Here is a 25510-nt window from a genome sequence, read left to right as displayed (position 1 = left end):
CACAGACTCTGAAACAGGCTCCAGGCTCTGAGCTGGCAGTCAGCACAGAGCCCGACGCGGGGCTCGAACCCACGAACCGCGAGATCATGACCTAAGTGAAAGTCGGACGCTTAACCGACTAAGCCACCCAGGCGCCCCCAAAAATGGCACATTTTGAGGAGCCCAGTCACAACAGAGACCTAATAGTGATGTATGTTTATTATGGCAGTTTTGGAAGGAGGGTATCTTCAGTAAGGGGGTGTCCTTGCAAAAGGACATAGAGTTGGAAAACTCTATGGATAGCGCTGTCTCTGCCGGGGCTGTAAAACCTGTTAATAGAAGAAGAGAAGCATCTGCCCACTTCCTTTGAGGTTCAGAGCGTGGGAATGGGGAGGCCCCTTGGGCAGCCCCAGGCCGGTGGGGAGCGGATTAGGCCAGCTCGGGCCCAGCACTGCCTGCTGTTTGGTTTGGGAATTAGTGGGCGCCCTGGGCAGAGGCTGGGCCTGCCAGACTGAGGATTAACAGTCTCCGCCCCCCAATTCCTGCTCCCTCTGCCACTGAGGCCTGATGGCATCAGCCCTTCCCAGCACAGGGCTGCAACGGGGGCTAATTAGAAGGCAGGATGGCAGGTGAGCCCCTGAAGTCCTGTCTGCCTCAAGAGCTGTCACTCAGTGATAGGTGACCTGCTTCCTGCAGCTGGAGCTCCTCGTCCCTAAAATGGAGACCTAAAGTGTGGCCGTTCAGAGTCCTGGCAAAAATTCACCGGACCCTGGAAGGGTTCACACACCAGCTTGGAAGGGACTTAGGGGCTCCCTTACACCCTTTCCTGCTCCCTCTGCTGCTGCCTGGACAGCCAGTGTGGTCCCCACTTAAGAGACCCAAGACCGGGCATGATGCTGACCATTTATTTGCGAGCTCCAAGCCAGAGCTGGTTAGAGGGGACAGAAAGGGGCTGCCTGAGGACCTGCGTGAATCAGGGAGTGGTGTTCAGACTCTGCACACCCAGACGCTGGGTGAGCCAGGGTGTTTGTGTAAGGGGAACCCAGTCACAAGCCTAGACGTGTCCCCCCACCCCCACCCGCTACACTATTCCACAGGGTGTGTGTGGGCAGGTGTGGACAGGTTCCGGTGGCCCTTGTCAACAAACACGGTGGTGCAGCCTGTGATGGAGACCCCAGGCTCCAAGTCCTACTGCCAGGGTTCGAATACAAGCTATGCCACGAAAAACCCTGTGTCACCTGATCCTCAGTTTCCCTATCCGGACGCAGAAATAACGAAAGCACCAATTACATACGCCTGCTTGTAAGGACTCCATGCGATGAAATAAGTGATGCCTTTACGACAGCACCAGGCATGTAGCCGCCAGGGAGTGTTTGTTATTCTTCGCTGTTACAATTATTCAGCATGTGAACCAGCCTGGGCGACCTGCCCTGGATCCAGCAGGGGTCCGGCAGTCAGAAGTGTGTGGGGACACGTGCAAGTGGGGGGAGGCTAGCCGTACAGTGCGGGAGGATGCATCCTAGGAAGCAGGGGGCCTCTGGTGAGGAACCAACCAAGACCATCAACTTGAAGCCCGTGCCTTCCCCAGGCCCTGAAGCTGGCAGCACCACTTCCCTCACCCCCTTTTACGGGCTGTCCGGCAGCTGGATGGCGGAGGTTTGGGTCTGAGGGTGGCCAGCCTGGGGCCAGTTCCTAATTACCTGGGGCAGGGCAGACATCTGCCAGGCTGGGAACATGGCGTCCTGGCTGGCAAGCCTTCAGGGCGGGGCCGCAACGGGCCCTCCACGCTCCTAGGGCGCAATGGCGAATCCAAGGGGCTTCAAGGGTGCCCCTCTTGGGATTGGAACCCTTCCACACTAGGCTACAAGTTTGATGTTGGGGGTGAGGGGGCTATCTGTGGCAGGCTGGGAGCACCCCCTTTGTAGATGTGTCTGTGAAAGCAGAACATCCGCATCTGTGCAAGATTCGGGGACAAGATCTTGCGTCCCGAAGCTTGTGTCTTCATGGCAACACTGAGAGTATCTGAGACCCGAGGTGCGTGGATGGGTGTGGACGCTGGCACACTACAGTGAGGGAGCGCTGGCGGGGAGAGTGTCCTATGTATCGAGGTGCAAATGCAGATGAATTTCCTGGGGCTTATGGGGCCTGACCCCAGCTGGATGGAAGGGTCTATGGGACGGCTGGGGAGGGGTCTCTATTGTATGAATGCGTTTAGGACCCTGTTCTGACCCAGGACCATGTCGCGCTGTGTTGAAGGCAGACGTTCCTACATCTAGTGTGTGAACACGGGTCCGTCTGCGCAGGAGATTGGGAATGAGTGTGTGCTGCCTCCTGTGTGACTGTGTGGTGCTTGCGTGTTTGTGAAGGCATTGTGCGGTGTCTGCTTAGCGGCCGGGTGACCTTGCGTGGGTCTTCGTTACATAGTGTGATCAGGAGGGAATGCAGGGTCCCAGGTCCCCGCCCATGTGCTCGAGTGGCTGTTTGGAGAACCATATGGAGACCCGAGAGCTGACAGCCTGGTGGGTTAGGGGCCACCTGCCCATATTTGGATGTGGGCGTGGGTGGAGCTAAGTGTGTCTTGTGTGACTTTGTAAGTCTTTGTGACAAGGTGCACTGACTGCCCTGTGGGCTACCGTGCCGGTGGGAGGCTGCGTTAAAAGAAACTAAATTTGTGTCTGAGTCTACGGTGTGTGTTTCTCTACAAATCTTTGTGACGGCGTGTGATTACAAGTGTCTGTGGCATGACAGCCTCACTGAACAGCGTGTGTCTCTTTGGAACTGGGAAGGAGACAGGCCCTGCCCCCTCCCCCAGCTTCGGTCCAAGATCCTTTGGACCTGCCAGTGACTAACTGGGAGAGAGACAGGGAGGAGCAAGGGAGGACAGGGCAGATTTGCTCCCCCCCCCCCCCAGGTAACAAACTGGCTCCGCTTCTCCAAACAAACTTCTGAGGCTGCAGCCAAGGGGGGGGGAGGGCGGGCCGGGGAGGGGCTGCCCACGCCCACTCCCCAGCCCCCTCTCCCCAGGGTCCGGCCTCAGCCCCACCTAACACTGAAGCCTTCCGCCCAGTCTGTCTCTGGCCCCGTTTGTCCCTGCATCCGCCACCAGGTGAGAAGGGCCCAGGCCTGGGGGAGCAGAGGACCCTGAGGAAGGACAGACGGGGCCTCAGGCAGGAATCCGACGGACTTCTCAGGGCGGGGGGAGTTGAGGGCTCGGAAGGCTGGAGGGGCACGGACAGATGAAAGGTCAAGGTGGGTCCAGAAGAGGGGTGAAGGGGCAGAGCCAGGGCAGTGCATAGGCTGGGGGAGCTGTGCAGGGAAGAGACCAAGCCTGAGGCAGAGGGCCCCGGGGACAGGACCCGGGGGCCTGCTGGAGGCTTGAGGATTGGGCTTCCAAAGGGAGTCCAGGGGTGGGAGATGGGCTGAGACTGGGAGCTGCAGGGGTGTGGAGGGGCGGCGGAGGTGGGACCTCAGGGAGGAAGTCTAGGCTGCGGAAGAGCTGGAGTTTTAAAACGAGAAACCGAGGTGCTGGAGACGGAGCTCAGGTGAGGGGAATGCGATGGCACGGAGGGCTACAGAGGCTGATCGGTGGACCCAAGGGTCTTGAGGGTGGAGGACAGTGGGCCTGGAGGAGTAGACGCAGGCTCTGGGGCCAGTGGTCCGGCGCTTGGGGAGGACTGGGGGCTGGGGCAGGACTGAGCAGGCCTGGGAAGGGCCCAGAACCCGAGCAAGGGACGCAGCCGAGGAGGCTGGGGTGTGTGTACGAGGGGACCCGGAACTGAGCCCGCCCGCACCTCTCTGCCCTTGCCCGCAGCCCCAGGCGCCGGGCCCCCTCCTGGGGCCGCGTTCCTCCGCCCACGGGCTGGGGTCCGGCCAAGCCCCCCCCTTCACCTCCTCCCGCGCGCCCGGCCTGGCGCCGCAATGACCGTCACATACACAGCCCGCGTGGCCAACGCGCGCTTCGGCGGCTTCTCGAAGCTGCTGCTGCTGTGGCGCGGGAGCATCTACAAACTTCTGTGGCGCGAACTGCTCTGTTTCCTGGGGCTCTACCTGGCGCTGAGTGCCGCCTATCGGTGAGGTGGGCCTGGCGTGGGGCGTGTCAGCCAGAAGGGACTAGGGAGGGGCCCGGGTGGTCCCCGGAAGGAGCCTCGCCTGTGACCCTATGCCCCCTCCCTCGCAGCTTCGTGCTGGCCGAAGGGCAGAAGCGCTACTTCGAGAAGCTCGTCATTTACTGTGACCAGTATGCCAGTCTCATCCCGGTCTCTTTCGTGCTGGGTGGGTTCGCTCCTGAGTTTCCCACTCCCCATACTGAGAAACCCATTCCCAGGCCTTTGGGAGACCCCCCCATTCCTATTCCTCTGGGGGCTCCCCCTAACCCCCCAAGCCCCCATTTCTGCATCTTTCATGCCAGCTGTGGCCCCAGTTCTAGAGACCTTGGATGTCACCTGGTCACAGTAAGCCATTAGGCTTATCCCTGGTTATGTCAGGGTCTCCGACCTGTGTCTGCATGAGACTTGTCCTGGGCCCCAGGGACACACCCCCCTCCAGTGACCCCGTATGACTCCATGCTCTCAAGTCCAGCCTAGGGGACATTCCTCTGACAAGTCAGTAACTTAATGTGACCCCAGGCTCCTGTTTCACGTCCCCATGCTCCCAACCAAGTGGCTCCCTGTGGCCAGAGTGCCCACCTCTGTCCCCCAACATAGGCCATGTGTCCCCACCTCCATACTGAGATCCCGATCCCATATCCCAGGTGACAATCAAGTAGACAGGGTGACCCAGCCTGCTCCAGGGTCTCTAATCTCAGGGCCGGACCCCCAAATTCCCAACCCAGGCGGCCCCTCAAGGTCTGGGTGACCGGCCTCATCCCACGGCCTGGCTCTAGTATCTCCACTGAGCCCCCATATTCCCGGCTCTCCCGCAGGTTTCTACGTGACGCTGGTGGTGCATCGCTGGTGGAACCAGTACCTGTGCATGCCGCTGCCCGACGCGCTCATGTGCGTGGTGGCAGGCACGGTGCACGGCCGCGACGAGCGAGGCCGCCTCTACCGCCGCACGCTCATGCGCTACGCCGGGCTCTCAGCCGTGCTCATCCTGCGCTCGGTCAGCACCGCGGTCTTCAAGCGCTTCCCCACCATAGACCACGTAGTGGAGGCGGGTGAGGCTCCGGCCTGAAGCGGGGCGGGGGCGGGGCCGGGGGCGGGGCCGGGCCGGGAGGCGGGGCGAGTAACCCCGCCCTTCACCCCTGCAGGGTTTATGACCCGCGAGGAGCGCAAGAAGTTCGAGAACCTGAACTCGTCCTACAACAAGTACTGGGTGCCCTGCGTCTGGTTCTCCAACCTGGCCGCGCAGGCCCGGCGCGAGGGCCGCATCCGCGACAACAGCGCCCTTAAGCTGCTGCTGGAGGTGGGCCCGCCAGGAGGTCATTCGTGTAAAATTCCAGGGAAGTTGTACCTCCCCGGGACTGTGTCCGATGCCCTTTGGCCACGCGCCTCCGATGAGGCAGATTCCCAACACCCTTACCAAGCAGCTCCCAGGTGCACACTTAACCTCTAGGGAACGGACTCCTAGGTCCACAGGGCCCCCAACCCCGGATGTACCCTCACCACTAAATGCCTGTCCCTGGAGGGGCGCCTGGGTGGCTCGGGCGGTTAATCGTGGACTTGTGATTTCGGCTCAGGTCACGATCTCACAGTGTGTGAGTCTGAGCCCCATGTCGGGCTCTCCACTGAGAGCGCCGAACCTGCTTGGGATTCTCTCTCCCTCTCTCTCTTTCCCTCCCTTGCTTGCACTCTCTCTCAAAATAAATAAATAAACTTTAAAGAAAGGAAAGAAAGAAAGCCTCACACACACACACACAAAGCTAAAAATTTAAATGTTCTCCCTGGAGACCCGAAGCACCTGCCCTTATCCCACCAGGTAATCACTGGCCTCTATCCTAAGTACCCACACCTAACCCCCATGTGTGAGCTCACAATTCAGGCCCTCTCGTGGCTTATATCTACACCCAGGAGCTGACTGTATTTCGGGGCAAGTGTGGGATGCTCTTTCACTACGACTGGATCAGCGTACCCCTTGTCTATACCCAGGTAACCCCACCGTGCCTCCGTTTAAGTCTGGCATCACAGGTCCTGACCCACTGGTCTCTCACGGCGAAACTGAGGACCAGCTAAGACCCCGTATCAGTGATGCCCCCACCCTAGAACGCTGACCTGGTGACCCACCCTGCCTCCAGGTGGTGACCATCGCTGTGTACAGCTACTTCCTGGCCTGCCTCATCGGTCGCCAGTTCCTGGACCCGGCTCAGGGCTACCAAGGTCACAACCTGGACCTGTGTGTGCCCATCTTCACCCTGCTACAGTTCTTCTTCTATGCCGGCTGGCTCAAGGTGGGGTGGGGGTGGGGGTGGGGGTGGGGGGCTGAGGTAGGGACTCCCGGGGTGGGACAGGCAGCGTTCTGAGGACTCTGCCTATCTACCGCCCTCCCCTTTCAGGTAGCCGAGCAGCTCATCAATCCCTTCGGTGAGGACGACGATGACTTTGAGACCAACTTTCTGATCGACCGCAACTTCCAGGTGAGACTTGCTTGCGTCCATTCCGAGTTCCCAAAGGAGCCCTGGCCCCACCCTCGCCAGGACTTACCCCGGCCTGGACCCTGAACCATCTCTCTTTCTTTGGTCACCACAGTCCTAACGCATCCTGGGGGCCGGGGCGGGAGGGGTCCGCCCCGCGGCGCGCGCGCTTTGCCGAGCCCCACCCTGCCCCGCATGTCGGCGCCCGCAGGTGTCCATGCTGGCCGTGGACGAGATGTACGACGACCTGGCCATGCTGGAGAAGGATCTGTACTGGGACTCAGCCGAGGCTCGCGCCCCCTACACCGCAGCCACCGCGTTCCTGATGCAACAGCCCTCCTTTCAGGGCTCCACCTTTGATATCACGTGAGCCAGATGGATGGGTGAGGGGGCTCTTGGAGGCGAGGCTTATGGCTCCGAGGGGAGGATCTGATTGAAGCGGCTGTGGGATACCAGGACACGGGCTAAAGGCCAAGTTTGGAGATTCAGGGCTAACACCTAAAGTCTGTGAGGACCAGGATGGGGGCAAGAGGCAGAGAACTGGGTCAAGGTCTGGGACCTGGCCACTAACTGGGGGCCGAGCTAACGGCTAAGGTCTATGAGGACTGGACTGGCGACCAGAGGCGGTGCCAGAGACGCGGCAGTCACAACTGAGGCTTTAAGACCTAAGTTTGAGCTTCGCCAAAGCCGGAGGCTAAAACCAGGCGCTGTGGTACAGAGCCAAGGTCTTTTGGGGATAAGTGGGACGCAGGGGCGGGTGGAGCCAGGAAAAGCAGCGTGCCCGCGTCGCAGCTTTGTCGGCCCAGGAGAGGAGCGAGGTCGCAACGCTGATGTACCGTTCGGCAGGCTGGCCAAAGAAGACATGCAGTTCCAACGGCTGGACGGCGTGGACGCGCCGCTGGGCGAGGCACATGGTGACTTTTTGCAGCGCCTCCTGCCGGTAGGTGCGGGCATGGCCGCAGGAGGCCTGCTGGGCCGGCGCCTGTCCTTGCTGCGCCGCAAGAACAGCTGCGTGTCGGAAACGTCCACGGCCGCCAGCTGCGCGTGCGCAGGGGCCCCCGACGGCGCGGCCCCCGAGTGCGGTTGCGGGGACCCGCTGCTGGATACAGGCTTGCGGGAGCCGGAGTCAGAGTTCCCACCTGGCCCGGAACTGCCTGTCCCCGGGCCCGCCGCCGAGCCCTTCACCGCGGTGCCTCTGCCGGTGCCCCGGGGACCAGCTCCGCCCTGGCTGCCCAGCCCCATTGGCGAGGAGGAGGAGAGTCTAGCCTGAGATCCCAGGGACAGGGACACAAATCCCGATAGGGCACGCAGGCAGCAGTCTGGGTCTACGTAAGCCGCATGTGGACTCCGCCTATCCGATTTTGACGGGTTCCCGCTTCCTGCGCACGAGTCCTCTGACCCTAGGTTTTGGAGCTCCTCGTGTGAGCCAGGCGCTGTGCCAGTTTATTTGAACAGTTCATCTTTCCCCTCAGCTTTTCTTCCCTCCCTCCCCTGCCTGAGAGGCTTCGATCAGTGTGCCTGCCTTTATTCGTTCCTTAAAACAGAGATGTGAGTGCCTACCTCACTGCCTTCAGGGGATGAAATGAAATGATGGCTTTAAAGTGTTGGTGCATAATAGGTGCTCAATAAAATGTTAGTGGCTTTTACCAAACATTATTATTTTCCTGCCAGGTATTAGGCTAAGATTTGAGAATTCTTCCAGATTCTTTGATCACACCCTCCCTCTTCTTCCCAAATGCTGCCTGTTGAGATGCTCCCATCAGTATTCGTGCCTTTACTCATTCATTGATATACCAGCCAGTAAGACCACATCCTCCTCCTGCTGGCCTTGTGTTATGTTTCCACAGGCCACCTCTGCCCCAAATCCCTGAATTCTCAAATACCCCTTCAAAGCCCAGGTCTTAATTCAATCCTATGCCAATGACCCCTGAATTTAGAACTCCAGTCATGGGGCGCCTGAGTGGCTCAGTCCAGTTGAGTGTCCAACGTCAGCTTAGGCGATGATCTCATGGTATGAGAATTTGAGTCCCACATCAGGCTCTCTGCTGTCAGTGTGGAACCTACTTCTGATCCTCTGTTCCCCTCTCTCCCTGCCCCTCCCCCACACATGCTCTCTCTTTCAAAACTAAATAAACATTAAAAGAGAGTCCTTTTCAACTCTTTCTCTTACCCCCCCCCCCCATCAACCCAGGAGCAAATCCTATCAGTTCGGCCTTCAAATTGTATCCAGAATCCAACCATTTCCCATTCTTCTAGGACCCCCACCTTAGCCAGATGTCACCCACCCGGACCACTGGCCTCTGCCCTGGTCTCCCAGCTCTGGCCCTAACCCCCACCCCCCAGTCTGTTTCTTCCATAGCATCCAGAGAGCCTGTGAACACCTGAGTCAGGTAACGTCCCTCCTTCCTTTAGACTCCTACATGGCTCCCATCTCCCTTCGAATAAAAGCTAAAGTCCTCCCTGCCCTCACATCTTTCCCCCCTTTCTCTCACTCCACACTGGCCTTGTCACCAAGCAAGGCCTCACCTCAGGGCCTCCTGCATATGCTGTTCCCTCTACCTGGATCATTCTTTCCCAGATCCCTACACGGCCCCTCTCTCACCTCCTTTAGGTCTCTACTTAAATTATGTCACTTGGTTGGTAAGGCCTCTTCCGTGGGGCTTTTATTTAAAGGCACCACCTTCCAAATCCACATCCTGCACCCCCCACCTCTTCTATTTTGCTTCTCTCCATAGCACTACTCACATTGAACTTCCACATCACCTATTTTGTTTATTGTCTGTCTCTCTTCATTAGAAACAACAGCTTCATAAGGCGGGGACTTCTGTCCAAAGCTTCCTGAAAAACTACAACTGCACTTACACAGACACAGACAGGATTCTCACCTTCCAGAGCGTGCTATAGGTCACTCACACTTTAGTAAGAACACAGCCAGGCCTTTCTAAAAGCAACGATATGAGTTCCTGGCCCATCTTCTCTCCCTCTCCCCTCAGTGTCCAGAGTCCAGCCGGGGCAGATTGAAAAATCTTTATTATTTGTCTTCTCAAATATAAAATCACTCTCTCCCCTGGCATCTCATTAACCCCAGGCTGAAAATCAAGGATAAGAATCACGTTGCTAAAAAGAACAGGCCCATTCCTGAGGCCTTCCCAGTGCTGGGCCCCATGTGAGTGGAGGGGATCCGGGGCGGCAGGGTCTGGAGGTCCATCAGTGCTTGTCAGTGGGGCGCATGCTTAGGGAGGCTAGGCGCCCGAGGGGTCCACGGCGAGTGTTGGTGGCCAGCCGCTGCTGCGCCAGAAATGACTGGGCATGGGCAGGTGCCCGCTCCTCCCCAGCTCGCTGCTGCAGAGCCATGCCCTGGAGGGAGGCAGGGGGCACGGTTGGGGTCAAGTGAGCCCGCGGCACAGCCCAGGACTTGGCCTTGGTGACGAGCGCTCACCATATTGTACCAGGCACTGATGAGCAGCCTCTCTTCCTGCTCCCGTTGACTTCGACTCTTCTCAAAGTCCATCTGCCAGAGGCAAGAGTCAAGGCTCTGGATATGCTGGTGGGGGGGGGGGGAGGGCGGGGGAGGCGGGAGGGGGAGGGACAACAGTGAGAAGGAATGAGGACACCCACCTCCAGGTGGCGGATGCGGACGTCCCGCTCCCGGAGCTGTGTCCTCAGGGTGTGAAGTTCCGGGGGTCCCCCTCCGGGTGGCCGTTGCTTGGGTTCCAGGGTCTGGATGACCTAGGGGTTGGGGAAGACACAGCCAGGGCGACCTTGGCCTTGCAGGCCCCGGGACACATTGCACTGTGTTCAGTGTGACGGCTCACGGTGGTGGCGGGAAAGTCTGTGATACGATGGGGTACGAGAAGGGAGGGCGGAGGGGTGCGCACCGGTGGGAGGGACGAGTCAGGGGCTGCAGCAGCCTCGCCAGGGGGCCCCCGGAGCCCCCGGTGGCCTCACCGTGCGCGCCTTGTCCACGTAGCGGCGGTACCGCTCTTCCATGGCCCGCAAGTCCGCATCCTTCTTCTGCAGGCTGTGCTGCAGCTCCTCGATACGCCGGGCTGCTGGGGGAACAGGGTGACCCCCTCAGCTCCCGGCCGAGCTTGGGGCCCTCCTACCCACGCAGCCGCTGAGTCCCACTCACTGCCGCTGTCAGAGGGGGGCTCCAGCTCCTCAATGTACTCTCGCTTCCGCTGCAGCTCCAGATCTGCCTCGTGCAGCTTCTGCCTGGGGACAGAGGAAGGGGAGCCGCAGGCTGACGTCCACGCCCCCTTTCCTTCCTCCCACCGGTGGCCACAGCCCTCCCGGCTGGCCAACACGCGCCTGTCCGGACGCAGAGACCTCTCTGTGTGCCCTGGTCCTACCATCTCTTTAGTCACGCAAGTCATAAGCTTCCACACCCCTAATCCGGTGGCCCCTGGACCAGCCCCCCATGTGCCCAATTCACTCCACGGCCCACCTACTGGTACAGGCGCCTTCACCCCTTGCCAGCCTCTTCTACACTCAGCTCAATTCCTTTCTCCACCCAGCTGCCAGCGATCTTTCTAGCACGCAAATCTCTTCTAACAAAAAGAAACTGCAAGGTAAAAAAACTACAGTTCTGCTACCTGCCGCAAAGCCCCAAGAATCTGACAACGCCCCCTGCAGGTGAGATTATGATTATCGTGCACTGGATATGGAACGCAGTATGAGACCTAATAGTGAAACCTGGGCTGTGTCTACTCTAAGCCACCAGTTCCATTTTGGTGATAAATCTGCACACAAGCAAAATGAGGCGTGTACAAGGTTTTGCTTTGTTGCACTGTTTGGAAACGAAGATACCTAGAATGACTCGAATACTGTGAGGACCTTCACCTAAAATGCTACAGGCCAGCCCTTCTGATTGGAGCTTTACAGGCGAACGAGGCCCTAGGGTTTCCATATATCCATCCTCGGAAAGGAAATAACTTTTTCTGTGCCCTTGGTGGGCACCAGCTACACTCCATCCTTGGCGGAACTGAGAGAGGTCAAACAAGTCATTTTCTGTAAGGCCTGATTTCCCCAGGGAACCCCAGTTGACAATGTGCAAAAAAACGACTCATATGGTGACATTCCCCAGCCATCTTCTTGAGGAGGAGAAGCAAAGTGCAGACTAGCAGATAGCACATTACCTTTCATGTAACTAAGGAATCAGAATAAAAATTTCTATTCATATTCATTTGCATTTGCTTAAAAAACTTTGTAAGGATTGTTGTCATAAACTAATAGGAATGGGGGGGTGGGGTAGAAACTGAGTCAATGTGGGCACTGAGAGGTATACCCCTTCTCTATTGCCCAGTATGTAGATCTATTTTTAAAAATAAACTTTATTTATTTATTTTGAGAGTGCGAGTGAGCAGGACAGAGGCAGAAAGAGAGGGAGAGACAGAATCCCAAGCAGGCTCTGCACTGTCAATGCACAGCCCGATGTGGGGCTCTAACTCATGAACTTGGAGATCATGACGTGAGCCCAAGTCAGATGTTTAACTGACTGAGCCACCCAGGCTCCCCATATTTTGGTTTTTAAGCTATAAATGTAATAGCTACTTATGACAGTTTTTTTTTTTAAATTTTCAAAGTCTATTTATTTATTTTGAAAGAGAGGGAGGGAAAAAGAAAATCCCAAGCAGGAGCCCAAGCAGGCTCCATGTTGTCAGTGCAGAGCCCGATGTGGGGCTCAATCTCACCATCGTTGAGATTAACCGACTTAGCCACACCCAGGCATCCCAAAATAGTTTTTTTATTAAAAAATTTTTTTTAATGTTTATTTATTTTTTGAGAGAGACAGAGCATGAGCAGGAGAGGAGCAGAGAGAAAGGGAGTCACAGAGACACAGAACCTGAAGCAGGCTCCCTGCTCTGAGCTGTCAGCACAGAGCCGGACATGGGGCTCAAACTCACGAACTGTGAGATCATGACCTGAACCTAAGTTGCAGGTTTAATCCAAGGAGCCACCCAGGCGCCCCACCCCAAGATAGTTTTTAAGTTTATTTTTATTTTGACTAATCTCTACACCCAATGTGGGGCTCGAACCCACAACCCTGAGGTCAGGAGTCACACGCTCTACCGACTGAGCCTGCCAGGAGCCCCTAACTTAGTTTCTCTTTTTAAAATGAAAAAACTAGGGGCGCCTGGGTGGCTTAGTCGGTTAAGCGACCGACTTTCGCATAGGTCATGATCTCGCAGTTCGTGGGTTCGAGCCCCGCGTCGGGCTCTGTGCTGACTGCCAGCTCAGAGCCTGGAGCCTGTTTCAGAGTCTGTGTCTCCCTCTCTCTCTTACCCTCCCCTGCTCATGCTGTCTCTCTCTCTCTCTCTCCTAGAAATAAATAAAAATATAAAAAAAAAAAAAAAAAAATAAAATGAAAAAACTAAAAGGCAACTGTCACTTGGTCATACTACCTTACTGAAATTCCTTCCATGGCTCCCCATTGTTCCCCCCAAACAGTTCATTCTCCTTCCCTTGGCTCATAAGACCCTACTTGATCTGAACCTTCTATAGTTTGGCTTCCTGCGTCTCCTCATAAATAACTCCCCATAGACACCCAATGTCCCCCCACCTGTGCCCCAGACCCTCCTCCCACCCGGAGTGCCCTCCCTGCGGGACTCACAGATGCTCCTCCAGCTTCCTCTTCAGCAGGGTGGACTGGGAGAGAGAACAGGTACCCGGTAAACGGGAGGGTCCAGACGTCCCAACTCCATCTTGGGGTGAGGGTAGGGGCTGCCACCCTGGGCCCACGGGTACTTACAATGGACTGCAGGGGGCATCGAGCAGCAGGGAGGAGAGAGAGGAGGGTTACTGGGGGGCACGAGGGAGGACCCGGCAGGGAGGAGGTGGGCACTCACATCCTCAGTCTTGCCCCCCTGCTCTTGCAAGGCCTTCTGCAGCTCCTCCACCTGGGCCCGCAGCTCCAACAGCTGCTGCTGGTTCAGCCTGCAGGAGTGCGGCGCCGCTCAGTGCCTGCGCCCGCCCTCCGCCTCGCGTCGCCCGCCCCCTCCACGTGCGCGGGGCTCCCCTGCGCGAGGGCGTCCTCACCGCAGCTGCGTCTCCAGCCCGTGGCGCGCGCGGTTGGCCTCCTCCAGGTGGCGCTGCAGCTCCTCCTGCCGCTCCCGGTAGGCCGCCTCCTGCTGGCACAGCTGCTTGTTCTCCAGCTGCAGCCGCAGGAGCGTCTCCCTGCCGACCGGGGAGTGGGCAGCGCTGGAGACGGGTCAGCCCGCCGGCCTGCCGGGGCTCTGGCGGGGAGACTCGGGCGGACAGGGCTAGCAGAGGGACACAGCCCCGGGGAAGAGGCCCGTGAGAGCCTGGGGACCCGGCCTAGGCCTGGGTGGGCAGAGCGCAGGGGGACCACAATGGGCGGAGTTTTGAGCTGGGCCTGGGGGCGGAGCCAGGAAAGGGCGGGGCTACAGAAACAGGTTAAAACGTTCATAAAAGCAAGGCTGCGGGGAAAGCAAGACACAAAAATGGGAAGAACTGGGAGTTCATCAGGGAAGGACAGAGGGCACTGCACCTAACGGGCTACCCTGAGGACAGGGCTATGCCCTGGGGGCTGAGTCCGATAGTGGGCGGGGCTGGGCGTAGAATTTTTGTTCGTTGGTGGAGCCAGATGGGTTGGACCTAATTTGTACAGAAGATGGATCTTGAGAAGCAAGCAACCAATAGAGCTAGGGCTCCCGCCAGGTAAGGGCAGAATGAGTGAGTGGACCTAGACGCCTGGGGAGGACTTGGGAACCCAACAAGGCAGGCCCGTCTAGTAGTAGGTGCCTGCAACGGGGGGCGGAGCTGAGGGTGGACACTGGGTGCGGCTAGATCTCCGAGCGACCCCAGGATACCTCAGCTCTGCAGGCAGGATCTCTGCTGCCAGATTTTCCACAGCTGGTGAGGTGGGATCCAGTGAAGGGTCTGGAGAATGTGAGAAATGTCTTCAGGTTGCTGCACAGCCCCCGCCCCCATCCCTAGGGTTCACTTCCCGAGAATCATCTTTGGGGACTCAGGTTTGGCCCAAAGACTGACTTAACATAAGCCTCACCCCTCAGCTTGACAGTGAGCGGTGATGCTTGGCCCGAGTTTGCCTCTGCCCCGTCCTGAACCCCGAGGACACACCCTGCCCGCTGCCAGTCCTTGTCACCTCTTTCCCTTCTAGCCTGTCTCCAAAGTGGTCTAGCTCTGTCTCCAGCCTGGGACGCCTTTTCTGTCTTCCCTAACGGCACCTTAGGCCACCCGTGCCCCAGGCCCTTGGGATGACAGGCCTCTAACTCACCAGCCTGAGTCAGCCCCCGAGGCTGCAGCTGGGCGCAGCGCAGTTCCTCATTGGCCTCCCGCAGGGAGTCCCGCTCTGCCAGCAGCCGCTGGTGGGACAGGGTGCAAGATGCCACTTGAGGCAGGGTTGGCTTCCTGGGGATTGGGCTATGCTACGATGGGCGGGGGGAGGGGGAGCTTGGACGTGGGACTTCAGCCTCACCTCCTTCTCCTTTGTCACCAACTCATACTTTTCCTCCAGATTTCGACACTCGAATAGCCACTTCTCGGCCTTCATGGCCTCCTCCTGTCGCTGGCCTTGCAGTTCCTGAACCTGAACACAGAGGAGGGGTTGGGAGGAGGGGCAGGGACTGAATACACGGCGAAGGTCTGGGGCGCGTCGGACCAGACCCAGAGAACTTGGAGGGGCGGGGCTTACAAGCCTAGGGAGGAGCTGGCCTGCCTGGAGGGCGTTACCTACATATAAATGAGGGAGGGGGGGCCCTGGGTGAAGGGGCTCAGCACCACGCTGTGGACGGGCCAAAGCAAAAGGGGCGATGGGTCCAGCGGCCTAGAGCAGGGCCCCCCGGGCTCTTCCCTGATCCCTGCCGCACCTGTCGTCGCTGTGCCTCGAGCTGGGCACGCAGTGAGCCCGCCCGGCGTAGCTCGTCCTCCAGCTGCCGCGTGCGCTCCGCGTGGCCGGCGTTGCGCTCCTCCAGCTGCCGCACCTGCCGCCGCAGCTCCCGAAGCTCCCCCAGGCGGCGCCGGCAGCTGCTCAGCGTGGCCTCCAGCTGCCCAGCACGCTCAGAGGACTGCCTGGGGGAGGAGGCGAGTCGGGAGAGGAGGCCTGGTTCTGCGGTCAGGGTTCAGCTTGGGTCTGAGGCCCCCTCCAGGCAGGGGGAGGTGTCATGTCATCTGAGGAATGTGCGAGTTCAAGGTGGTGGATCATGAGGGTCAGGAGCCAGCCAGACCCTGGCGGTGGTGGTGGTGAGGGTCCTCAGGGGTTACAGAGGGAACCCTAAGTATCAATGGCTGGCCCAGGGTATAAGGTCATAAGGTCAGGGATCCTTAGGGGCAGGGGTGAATAGAATGGCTTAGGGGTGACCGGGTGAATGATGGGGCCCAGAGGCTCTGAGGAGCCCTCAAGGTCACTTTGAGGTTATGAGGTGGCTATAGGATCATCGAGGGCATGATGGGGTCATGGGGGAGCTTCAGGGCAGAGCACTACGTGGCCCTTTAAGATGCAGTAGGGATTCTTTAGACACTAACATTACAGGGGTGCTGTGGGGTCACAGGAGAGCCTTCTGAGGTTACAGAAGACACAATGAGGTGGAGGGAGTGGGTGCTATGGGGGCCCATCAAGTGCTCTGGAGTTGCAGGGGTGCTGTGGAGTCGTGAGAAGGAACCATCCTGTCATGAGGGGCACAGGCAGGTGGCAAAGTTATTGCATTAAGGGTCCTGGAGGGCAGAACGGGATCCTGGGTCATGAAGCCACCTGGGCAGCGCTGGAGCAGGGGTGGGGGGCTGGGAGCTGGGGTCGTGGGGATGCTACAGCGTCTGGGGAATATAATGTGGGATCACAAGGGCGCACTGTGAGGTCCTGGGGGCCACCAAAGAAGAGGGATCTCGGTGGTGTCCAGAGGACATGTTGGAGTCCGGTTCATCAGGCATTCTGGGGGTTTCGAGGTATGATGGCATCAGAAGGACACTGCGGCAGCGAGGGTACACAGTGGGGACCCAGGGGCCCACCACTCACCGCAGCTCATCCATCTCATCCTTCAGGGCCTGCGCCTCCTGGGCCAGACTGGTCAGTGCCTGGTTCCGCTGCTGCAGCTCAGAGACCTCCCGCTCCAGCTCGGCACAGTGCAGACGCTCGTCTTCCCTGCCGTTCTCCAGCCTGGGGGGTCAGGGGCGGCAGGGAAGAAGGGGGCACTGGAGGGGGCTGGACCCGTGCCAATCCCCGGGCCTGGGGCCCAAAGCCCAGCTCGCCGCACCTGAAGTTCTCCTCCTGCAGCTGCTCCAGCTGGGACTGCAGCAGCAACAGCTTCTTGGCTGTGAGGCCAGTGGCGCCCTCACCCTCTGGCCGGCCCACCCGTTCCCGCAGCGCCGCGTTCTCCTGTGCCAGGCTCTGCTTCTCCTCGGACAGGAGCACCAGCTGCCAGCAGGGGGCGCAGAGGAGCCGGAGTTTGGAGGGGAAGGAGGCAAGCAACGCTGCCTTTAGGAGCACCAACGCGCCTCGACCTCACCTGCCGCTCCAGGTCCAGACAGTGCTGCCGCAGCTCATCCCCCTCATCGGCCTCCTCACTCAGGAAGTAGTACCTTCGGGACTGGTGGGGGGAGTGGGGGTGGGGAGGGGCAAGGAAGTCAGGAGTCCGAGGGAGGAGACTGGGGGGAGGGAGGCTGGCATCTCCAGCGGCAGAAAGGAGGAGCCAAGAAACTCTCAAGATCTAAGGGAGCGCTGGGACCCCATGGGACTCGAGGAACGGTGATGTGGGAACATTGGTGACCCGGCAAGGGAACAGGCTAGGACCCTGAGGTATTGAGGTGGTTTACACACTTAAGGACAAGTTCCTCCTCCTCAAGAAGCCCCGAGAATCAGTGATGGATTTGAGCCTTTAACAAGGTCTCCCTCCTCTTACCTGGTTATCAAAGTTCCCATATGTTTCTGGTGACAGGGAGTCGGGCGTGTCTTTGGTCATGAGCTGGAGCAAAGTGGGAGGACAGTGAGATGAGCTGGGCCCTCTGAGGGTGGCCCTTTATTCTTTATGTATTTTTCTTTTTTAGAGAGAGAGAGACAGAGTGTGAGCAGGGCAGATGCAGAGAGAGAGAAGGGGAGACACAGAATGCAAAGCAGGCTCCAGGCTCTGAGCTGTCAGCACAGAGCCCGATACGGGGCGCGAACTCATGGACTGTGAGATCATGACCTGAGCTGAAGTCGGATGCTTAACCAATTGAGCCACCCAGGCGCCCCCCCTTTAAAGCTTCTACAATCCAGCCTAAGGACCTGTCAGTCCTCCTGTCCCCAAAGCCAGTTCCCCCCAGTAAGCCCTCTAGACTGGTCTAGAGGCTGCCCTCCTGCAATGTATCTGGCAGGGAATCTGGGTCCTTTGAGGGTGCTGAACTGTGACTTTGAGCTGGCAGACACATGAGACAGGGGAATCTGGCCAGCTGAGTTCCAGGAAGAGCCCAGACCTTACCAGGGCAGAGCCCGTGCCCAGCTGCCTCTGCCCTGATGTTTCCTCCCCTGAAGTCCCTTGCCACATCGGGCAGCCCCACTCACCTCCTGGATGGCTTCCATCACCACATGCTGAACTGATTCCTCCAGCGTCATGATTCTCTGGATGTGCTCTGGGGATCAAGGTGGGGAAGACTGAAACATGGCAGTAGGGGATGAGGAGGATTTTCTTGGATTTTCCCCTGGGGACCCCCTAGCCCTCCATACCCTGCTTTTTCTCGCAGCTGATGGCACAGCCAAGCACCAGCTGAAGCAGCTTGCCAAGCTCTTCTGGGTCAGAGAACTCGCCAATGAGGCTCACGTCTGGAAGGTGCTGCTCCAAAACGGGATGCCCCAGGACCTGAGGACAGGGAGGTGGGGATGCAAATAGGGGGCATGGGGGCTCAGGGACACCCGCCTGCTCCCAACCCAACCCTAGCTCCTGAATTCTGTCATGGTTACTTACATCCTGGGAGTACTCCAACAGGCTCTGTAAGATTGTCTTCAGATTGCTAACCTAGAGAGGGGCAAGGAGTTGTGTCCAGGGTCCCAGAGTCCCCCAGAAGGAGCCAGGCAGCCCCCACTCTGAATCTGCCCCAGCCTTTTTTCTATGCCTCACTTCCCAATTCCTGGTCATTTCATCCTGTATGGTACCATTCTCTGTCCTCCCTCCCTGGGGCGACCTGTCTAGTCGCCTGCCTTTCTTGCTCACGTGTCCCCAAAATCCAGTCACTTCTCACCACCTGCCCTGCCTCCTCTGGCCCCAGCCACTTTCATCTCTCACTTGGATCATTGCACCAACCCCGTCTCCATTTCCACTCTTGCTGCCTACTCTCCATTCCTCTCCAAGCAGCCAGGGGGAGCTTTGTTAAATCCCTAGCCAGGTTGTGTCTTTCCTCTCTGCTAAAACCCTTCCTTGACTTTGCACAGCACTTAAAATAGAATCCATCTCCCTGCCCCAGCCTGCCTGCTCCTGATGACCTCATCCACCATTCCTGCCCCCCTTGTCTTCAATTCTGACCTCCCTGCCTTTCCTCGATACACCAAGCTTATTCCCAACCTTGCACTGGCTGTTCCCTATGCCTGGAATCCCGTTCTTCCACATTTCACCTGGAGATCAGGCCATCTGGAACACCCACCCACCCAGCTGCCCTCTCTCATGGCCCAGCTTTCCTGTCTTCATAGAACTTATTGCCATTGGAAGTTTATGTCCGTGTATGCAGGTTTTTGTCTGTGTCATTCCTTGCTGCACACCCAGGCCCGCTCCATAGGCACATGAAAGCACAGAAGTGGCTGGTCACCAGACATCTGTCTTTCTTCCTGGCCCAGTCTGTCTGTGCATCACCCAGGACATGTGTCCGGCTGACGCATAACCCAGGACATGTCTAGCTTAGCCTTCCCTGATGATCTCTTCACCACTCTGTCCCCCAGTCATGAGTCCACCTGTCACCTTCAGCCTCCAGTTGGGACCTGGGTCCTCTGAGATGCCCTGGAGCCACGCCTCGTTGAACCAGGAAGGATCTCTGGGGGCGAGAAGGTGGGATGAGCTGCTGGGGGACCCTTTCGGGCCCCTCCCGCTCAGCCCCACTCACATCTGGTTCAGCACATAGGCTATGGCGAGGCCACTGCTCAGGTCCTGGGGGCTGGTACAGGCGGACGGGACGTGGAACGTCTGCAGCTGGGGAGGGAAAGGAAAGGGCAGTGGGCAGTCAGGGCCTGGGAAGACCCAACCACTCCTCTTCTCCTGACTTTCCCGGTCAGCGGGAACCTCACACGGTTGGCTGGGACTGTTCTGTCGGCTTCGCACACCAGTTCCGCGGAGGAGTGGCCTCAGCTCACCTGGGGGGCGTGGCCTCACTTCACTTCTGGTCAACAAACCCCGCGCAACGAGGCCAGGGCAGAACCGCGCGAGTCACCTGGTCCCCACGGGCCCCACGTGACCAGGCCAGCTCACCTGTGCCCTCACCCACGTGAGGTGAGGCCGCGAAGGGGCGGGGCCTCACCTGCTCTTTCCACGCAGACCTGCCACGTGACGGAGGCGGGTGCTAAGGCCAGAGTCCAACCGCCCTGCAGGCCGAAGACCCTCTCTTCCTCCCAGCCCCAGAACAGAGGGGTAGAACGAGCCGAGGCCAGGGCTCCCAGGCGAGAAGAGCGGGCGCACACCTGTCCCTGGCCCCGCCCCCGACCTACCCAGGTGAGCAGAGACCCGCATAGCTCGGCCTTGTCCACGCTCATGGCTCCCGATCGGACTCGACCTCGGCCGCGGAGCCCCGCCACCGCAGCCGCCTTCGGATCCGCCACCAGCGAGCGCCCGCAGCCGCGACCTCCTGCTCGGCCTAGAGCGCCGCCCCGCCCCGCCCCCTAGGCGCAGGCCCCGCCCTAGACACGTGGTCTCCTCCCGGCGCCCGATCAAACCTCCAGTTCCGCCATCTTGGATCCGGGCAGCGGTTGGGCGCCCGCCCCGCCGCTAGGGGTCAGTCTGGGCCAAGCTTGCACATCCCTAGCGCAGACCCGTTACCCCTCCTCCTGGGCTCTTTTGGGGGTAGCGGAGACCTCACGATAATTCCTCATCTTGTGAGGCGGAGCTATCCCACCCTGTTATACGGACTTGTTCACGTTCTTTCTCGTCAGCTGGAAGAAGTTCTGCCGCCTAACCACCTTATGATCGGAGCCTTTATTTGCGCGAGGAAGGGGCAGGCCGTAACACATTCTATGAACTTGGGGGAGAGCTCCTAAAGGGGTCTTCCCAAGTCACCACCAGCGAAGTCTTGCCTCAGGGGTAAACAGGGACACGAGCGTGGTCCTAGGTCGAGGGCAGGATGAATCAGCTAGAGTCGGGTCTTGGGTGGTGGACAGACGCACTTGCCCAGTCTGGATCCAGTACCACAGAGCTTCTCCTGCACCACCCTCCCCAGCCCCGAACCCCTTAGGCCCACCAGGGGGCGCGCAGACTGCAGGAACATAGCCTGCGGGGAAGCAACGTGCCATTCATTTCTGAGACCCCGCCAGGGCGGTGGAGGGGGCTCAAAGGAAAGCGATAACAATAGTTAATAAAATTGCAGTCACCATTTGTTGAGTGTGTACAGTATGCAGCCGCTGCTCTAAGCGACTTAAATATATCGGCGGTTGAGATGTCCCCACGACTCTAGGTGGCAAGAGCTGTTTCAATTCCCGGTCTCGGGAGAGGAAACAGGTTCTAAGTGGCTTTGGGGGGTGGGGGTAAAGTCCCGGCCCGCACCCTTTGGCGTCAGAGTACCCCCGACAGCTCTTCTCCCACGAGGCGGGCAAGGTAATGACCAGTAATTAGAGGTTATTAGCTGTACCTGGAGGGAGGGGCGGGCTCTGCTTTGGGGGTGGGTCTAGGTCTGAGGGGAGGGGCGCTGCTCTCTCCAGCCCGGAATCTGACTCCGGCGACCCTGTCCTGGGGCGGGATGAGCCGGATGACAGGAGCCCCCACGCCGCATCGCAGGAGCCCAGTCACTGTACCATCAGATCCCCAGTTACAGCCCACTCAGAAGCGCAGCCTCATGAGAGGGCCTCCCGGGCTCGTCTACACCCCCATATCTCTTTCCCGCGTTGTTTTCGGCCTCCAACCCTTGGGAGCCGGGTGAGCGGGAGGAGGGAAGGGGACAAGGGCCGGCAGTGCCGGCTTCCGGACTGGGCTGCCTTCCGGCGGGCGGGCGTGGGAACAACTGCCGCTGGCTCCCCCTTCCCGCACCCACCGGAGGAAAGGGTGCTGCCGATAGGGGGAAATGGGGCCACGCTGCTCCCAGGTAAAGGTGGAAGATGGCCGGAAACGACGTCCATTACAAGGATGAGGTGCTAGGAATACTTGTGGGAGGGCCTGGTTGCCCAGCGTTGGGAGACATGCTGTGATGGCCAAATAGTTGGTGTGGGGTCCCCAGTATTTGCAAAAACCGCAGGGATCTTGATGTGTAGCGAAAATGTGGGAAGCCAGATATTTGGGGCCTTGAATCGTCCTGATGTTGTGATACTATGGGCTTTCGAGATGTGCAATGACCTGAGTCCCCAGATTTGGGGAAAGGTCTGGGTGCCTCAGTTTGGGAGACGAGCCATAACTCTCCATTTGGGGTGGAAGGGATTCTTACGTTTGTCGGGAAAGGAAGCTCCCATGTTGGCAGGGAGGAGCGGCAATCTCTATTATGGGATGCAAGGAACCCACTGTTGGGGGGATCTGGGTACCTTCAATTCAATGATGGGGTCACAAGCCCTCATTTCGGGGCAGGACTCTATATTTGGGGGAATGATGCAAACCTCCATTTTTGATGGAGGGAGCCCCCGAATTTGCGGGATGGTCCAGAGGCCTCCATTAGTAGGGACAGAGAGTGTGCGTGAGGGCCAGCAGCCCCCAGCTGGTTTGAAGACCCCACCCCCTCCTGCCTGTTTCCAGGAACAGCTGGGCCCAGCCTGGGTTGTACTGCTGGGAAGCCGGTGACTCAGCCCCTCCCTGCGGCCACAGCTGGACCCCGGCCCGTCCCCTCCAGCCTTCACATCTGGGCAGAGACCCACAGTCATGAGGGCTAGGATGGGGACCCTGGGAGCACACAATTGGAGAACGATGCCCTTTCCCCAGGGCTGACCACTGTTACGGGGGTGGCCACCATTCTTCATACCAGGAGGGACTCTGACAGTCCTTTTACACTGAAGATACTGACATCTCGCCAGGAACTCCCATCCTGTCCTCCTCCGTGTGTGTGTGTGTCCATGTGAAGTGTGTTCACATATGTAGGTGTGAGATGGTGGGTCACTCCCACCTATTGTGTCTTGGGGCTCTGGGAATTTATGCAACAGACTGCCTACGATTCGATGGGAGTGGGAAAGCTGACCCGGACTGGGGCACAATGCCTCTCAATATGTGACCTTGCTTTGTGTCTATATATGCCTGTGTCTTTTTTTTTTTTTTGGGTATGAGAAGCGAATGTGCTGTGACAATCAGTACTTCGGTGTGGCTTTAGATTGTGTCTGTGTGACCATGTCCTTTCTCACCATCATGTGGATTTCTGTGACAGCATGACCCTGACATGTATATCCTTGATTTGTCCACACCCCCATGATAATCTGAGTGTCCCTGTGCATGGCCTTGTGGGTTCCTCTGACTCTAACTTGTGCGCCTTATTTGTGATGACCGTGAGACAGCATGGCTGTTGTTCCTGTCCCCACCATGTGTCTCTGTGCCTCTACAGTCTCTGTGTGATAGGCATAGATGGGTTGTAGCTGGAGTCCTGATGTCCAAGACTCTGTGTCTGTGGCTTACTTCGTCTTGACGGTGATGGTATGGCCTTATTGGAGTATACCTATATATGCCACCTATCTGTGTTTGGAGATGGCTTTGTCTGTCTCTATACACAGAGTGACAAGTGTGCCTGTGTGTGTCCCTGTGACCCTGCCCATGTCCACTGCAGGGCTGGCTGTACTGGTGAAGGTTTGTGCCAGTGTAGGGCAGGTGTATCCTATGTCCGTGTGACACTGTGGGTCATCAGTTTGTGACCTTGTGTCTATGTGTGTGTGACGGCGGGGGGTTGTCAAAGTCACACTGGACACCACGTCCATCGGAGGCGGAGATGTGCGCAGTGGGCATCTGACGCCCCACATCCCGGCGCTCAGTGCCTGGAAGGGCCCCTCCCCGCGCTGCGGGGGCGCGTGCGTCGTGCGTGACGTGAGACACGACGGGGATCGTTGCATGCGTGGAGTCCGACGCGGTCGTGCGTGCGAGCGCGGGGGGGGATGGGCTAACTGCGTGCGCGTGTGCGTGGGCGGCCACGGGGGCTGGGCGCGCGGGGGCGCGCGGGGCATAGCCCCGCCCCACCTGGGACTTTGGGCGCCGGTGAAACCCGGGAGGGGGCTGCCGTTAACCCCTTCCTGCCGGACCTGAAACTAGTGGCCCCTCGACAGAGCGCGCGGGGGCTTCCCCGACATACCGGGGCCGTCCCTGCCGAGAGAGGAACTCCCCCCTCTTGGAGCTGAGAGGACCCCCCCCCAGTTACCATGGGAACCAGAGCTTCCCGCGCGGCCTGGCGCTCGCTTCCTCTCTCCCCGCCCCCCCACCCCCACCTCCTGCTCTGCCTCCAGCTCCGTAGTCCATCGGCAAATGCGCTTCCCGCTCCTGGTCTCTGGGGAAGGGGGCTGGGGTCAGCGAGGCTGGAACGTGCGTGACTCAGGCCAGCGCGGGGTCCCTTGGCCGCAGCCGACCTTGCTCCCCCATCCCCGCCCACGTGACTCACTCTTCGCGGCTTTCCCCCAGTGTGAGTCAGGCCCCTGGGGAGGGGGCTGCGGGCTCTGAGACCCCCTCCAGGCCGTGGGGGCTGAGAACCGAGTTCTAGGGGCCCGGGCCAGGGCGGCGGGGGCGTGGGGACAGATGGTGTCTTCTCTCAGCCAAACCCTGCCAAGGTCGCTAGAGGTGTTTCTCCCCTACCCCCCCACGCCCCAGAATTGGCAAGGCCTCCCCCCACACCCCAAGCCTCCGGGAACCCAGCTCCCACCCCTCCCCTCCCCACCCCCCCAGCCCACAGGAAGTTTTGGCAGAGCCCATCGTGGCGACGAAACGGTTAAAGCCGTTTTCTTATTCATTTCAAACAGGGGCCCCTTTTGACTCAGAGCAAGCCTGGCGCCCCCTTGAGCCAGGCCTCACGGGCCCTGGGTTACACTCCACCCTACATGTACCATTTTTAGAGAAGGGAAGGAAGGCGGTTGATGAGCTGGCTGGGGGTCTTGGGTAGCATTCAGAGCTGGGTTCAAATCCTGCCTCTGCGGTCATTGCTGTCTTGGTGTCAGTTTCCCCATCTGAAAATGGGGGATAATTATACCTGGCAGATTGTGTTGTTGTGGGAATTAGGTGAATAATAGAGGGACGCTTTGCATCCTGAGCTGGGCAAGAGTAGGAGGCGGCCTGGCAGGCAGAAGGACCCAGGTCCCTCCTGTCTCTCAGGCCCGGCAGAAGCCAGTCCTTGCGGGGCGGGCTGTGCCCCACCCAGGCGCGCCAAGGCCATGGGGTTCATCCCGTCCACCCCCTGCCCCAGGCGGGCACCCAGGAAGTGAGAGGCGGGGCAGGAATGAGGCGGAACCTGTTGGGCCCGTTGCCTCCCCACCTCCCACCCTCATTCCGGGGCCCTGACAGGCCACCCCCCCCACGCTGGAGCCCCACCCCCACTGCCCTGGACGCCTGGGTCCTGACCCAAGGGTGGCCAGAGGGAGGGGATGTCGGCGGAGACAGCGTCTGGGGAACATCCTGTGGACTGCTGGCTGGACAGACAGGAGGGTCAGCCCCTCCCCGGGCAGGGCAGAAATCATCGGCTGGGGGCAGAGTAAACATGGCCCAGGGAGGCCAGACTTGGGAGAGGGGAGTGGCACGGAGTCTACACACACACACAGTCACCCCGAAAGAGACCAGGCCAGACACAGAAGCCCCTGTCACCTTGGCCACAGAGAGACTGCCACGCAGGGACACACTGACAGGGTCAGATCCACATCTGGGCAAGCTGACCCAGCCACAG

General features: G+C 59.1%; 2 protein-coding genes across 5 annotated transcripts; one reads left to right on the top strand and one right to left on the bottom strand.

Annotated features, from left to right (window-relative positions):
• Nucleotides 1-3480: 3480 nt before the first annotated feature.
• On the top strand, nucleotides 3481-8149 carry BEST2 (bestrophin 2). Its single transcript, XM_039252241.1, has 10 exons — nucleotides 3481-3521; nucleotides 3791-4049; nucleotides 4157-4251; nucleotides 4901-5134; nucleotides 5228-5382; nucleotides 5988-6065; nucleotides 6212-6364; nucleotides 6470-6550; nucleotides 6759-6913; nucleotides 7394-8149. The coding sequence occupies exons 2-10, from the start codon at nucleotides 3898-3900 to the stop codon at nucleotides 7815-7817; spliced, it is 1527 nt and encodes a 508-aa protein (XP_039108172.1). The 5' UTR covers nucleotides 3481-3521; nucleotides 3791-3897; the 3' UTR covers nucleotides 7818-8149.
• Nucleotides 8150-9559: 1410 nt separating this feature from the next.
• HOOK2 (hook microtubule tethering protein 2) lies at nucleotides 9560-20730 on the bottom strand. 4 transcript variants are annotated; one of them, XM_039252338.1, is made up of 23 exons: nucleotides 20190-20730; nucleotides 19592-19677; nucleotides 19450-19522; nucleotides 18466-18516; nucleotides 18228-18360; nucleotides 18066-18133; nucleotides 17425-17487; nucleotides 17032-17112; nucleotides 16780-16940; nucleotides 16542-16682; nucleotides 15400-15601; nucleotides 15009-15119; nucleotides 14808-14895; nucleotides 14380-14449; nucleotides 13586-13723; nucleotides 13396-13483; nucleotides 13299-13304; nucleotides 13161-13195; nucleotides 10680-10762; nucleotides 10496-10599; nucleotides 10166-10276; nucleotides 9987-10058; nucleotides 9560-9904 (listed from the first exon to the last, which is right to left on the bottom strand). In XM_039252338.1, the coding sequence occupies exons 1-23, from the start codon at nucleotides 20232-20234 to the stop codon at nucleotides 9755-9757; spliced, it is 2160 nt and encodes a 719-aa protein (XP_039108269.1). In that variant the 5' UTR covers nucleotides 20235-20730; the 3' UTR covers nucleotides 9560-9754. The 4 variants fall into 4 exon arrangements, with proteins under 4 accessions (XP_039108269.1, XP_039108270.1, XP_039108272.1 ...); XM_039252339.1 differs by having other exon boundaries at nucleotides 10496-10596; XM_039252341.1 differs by lacking the exon at nucleotides 13299-13304.
• Between the last annotated feature and the right edge of the window lie 4780 nt (nucleotides 20731-25510).

Source organism: Hyaena hyaena, unplaced genomic scaffold (genome assembly GCF_003009895.1).
Source record: "Hyaena hyaena isolate Hyena2069 unplaced genomic scaffold, ASM300989v1 scaffold_414, whole genome shotgun sequence".
Lineage (NCBI taxonomy): Eukaryota > Metazoa > Chordata > Mammalia > Carnivora > Hyaenidae > Hyaena > Hyaena hyaena.
The sequence above is the reverse complement of the archived record's forward strand: the minus strand, read 5'-3'. Positions and strand labels throughout refer to the sequence as shown.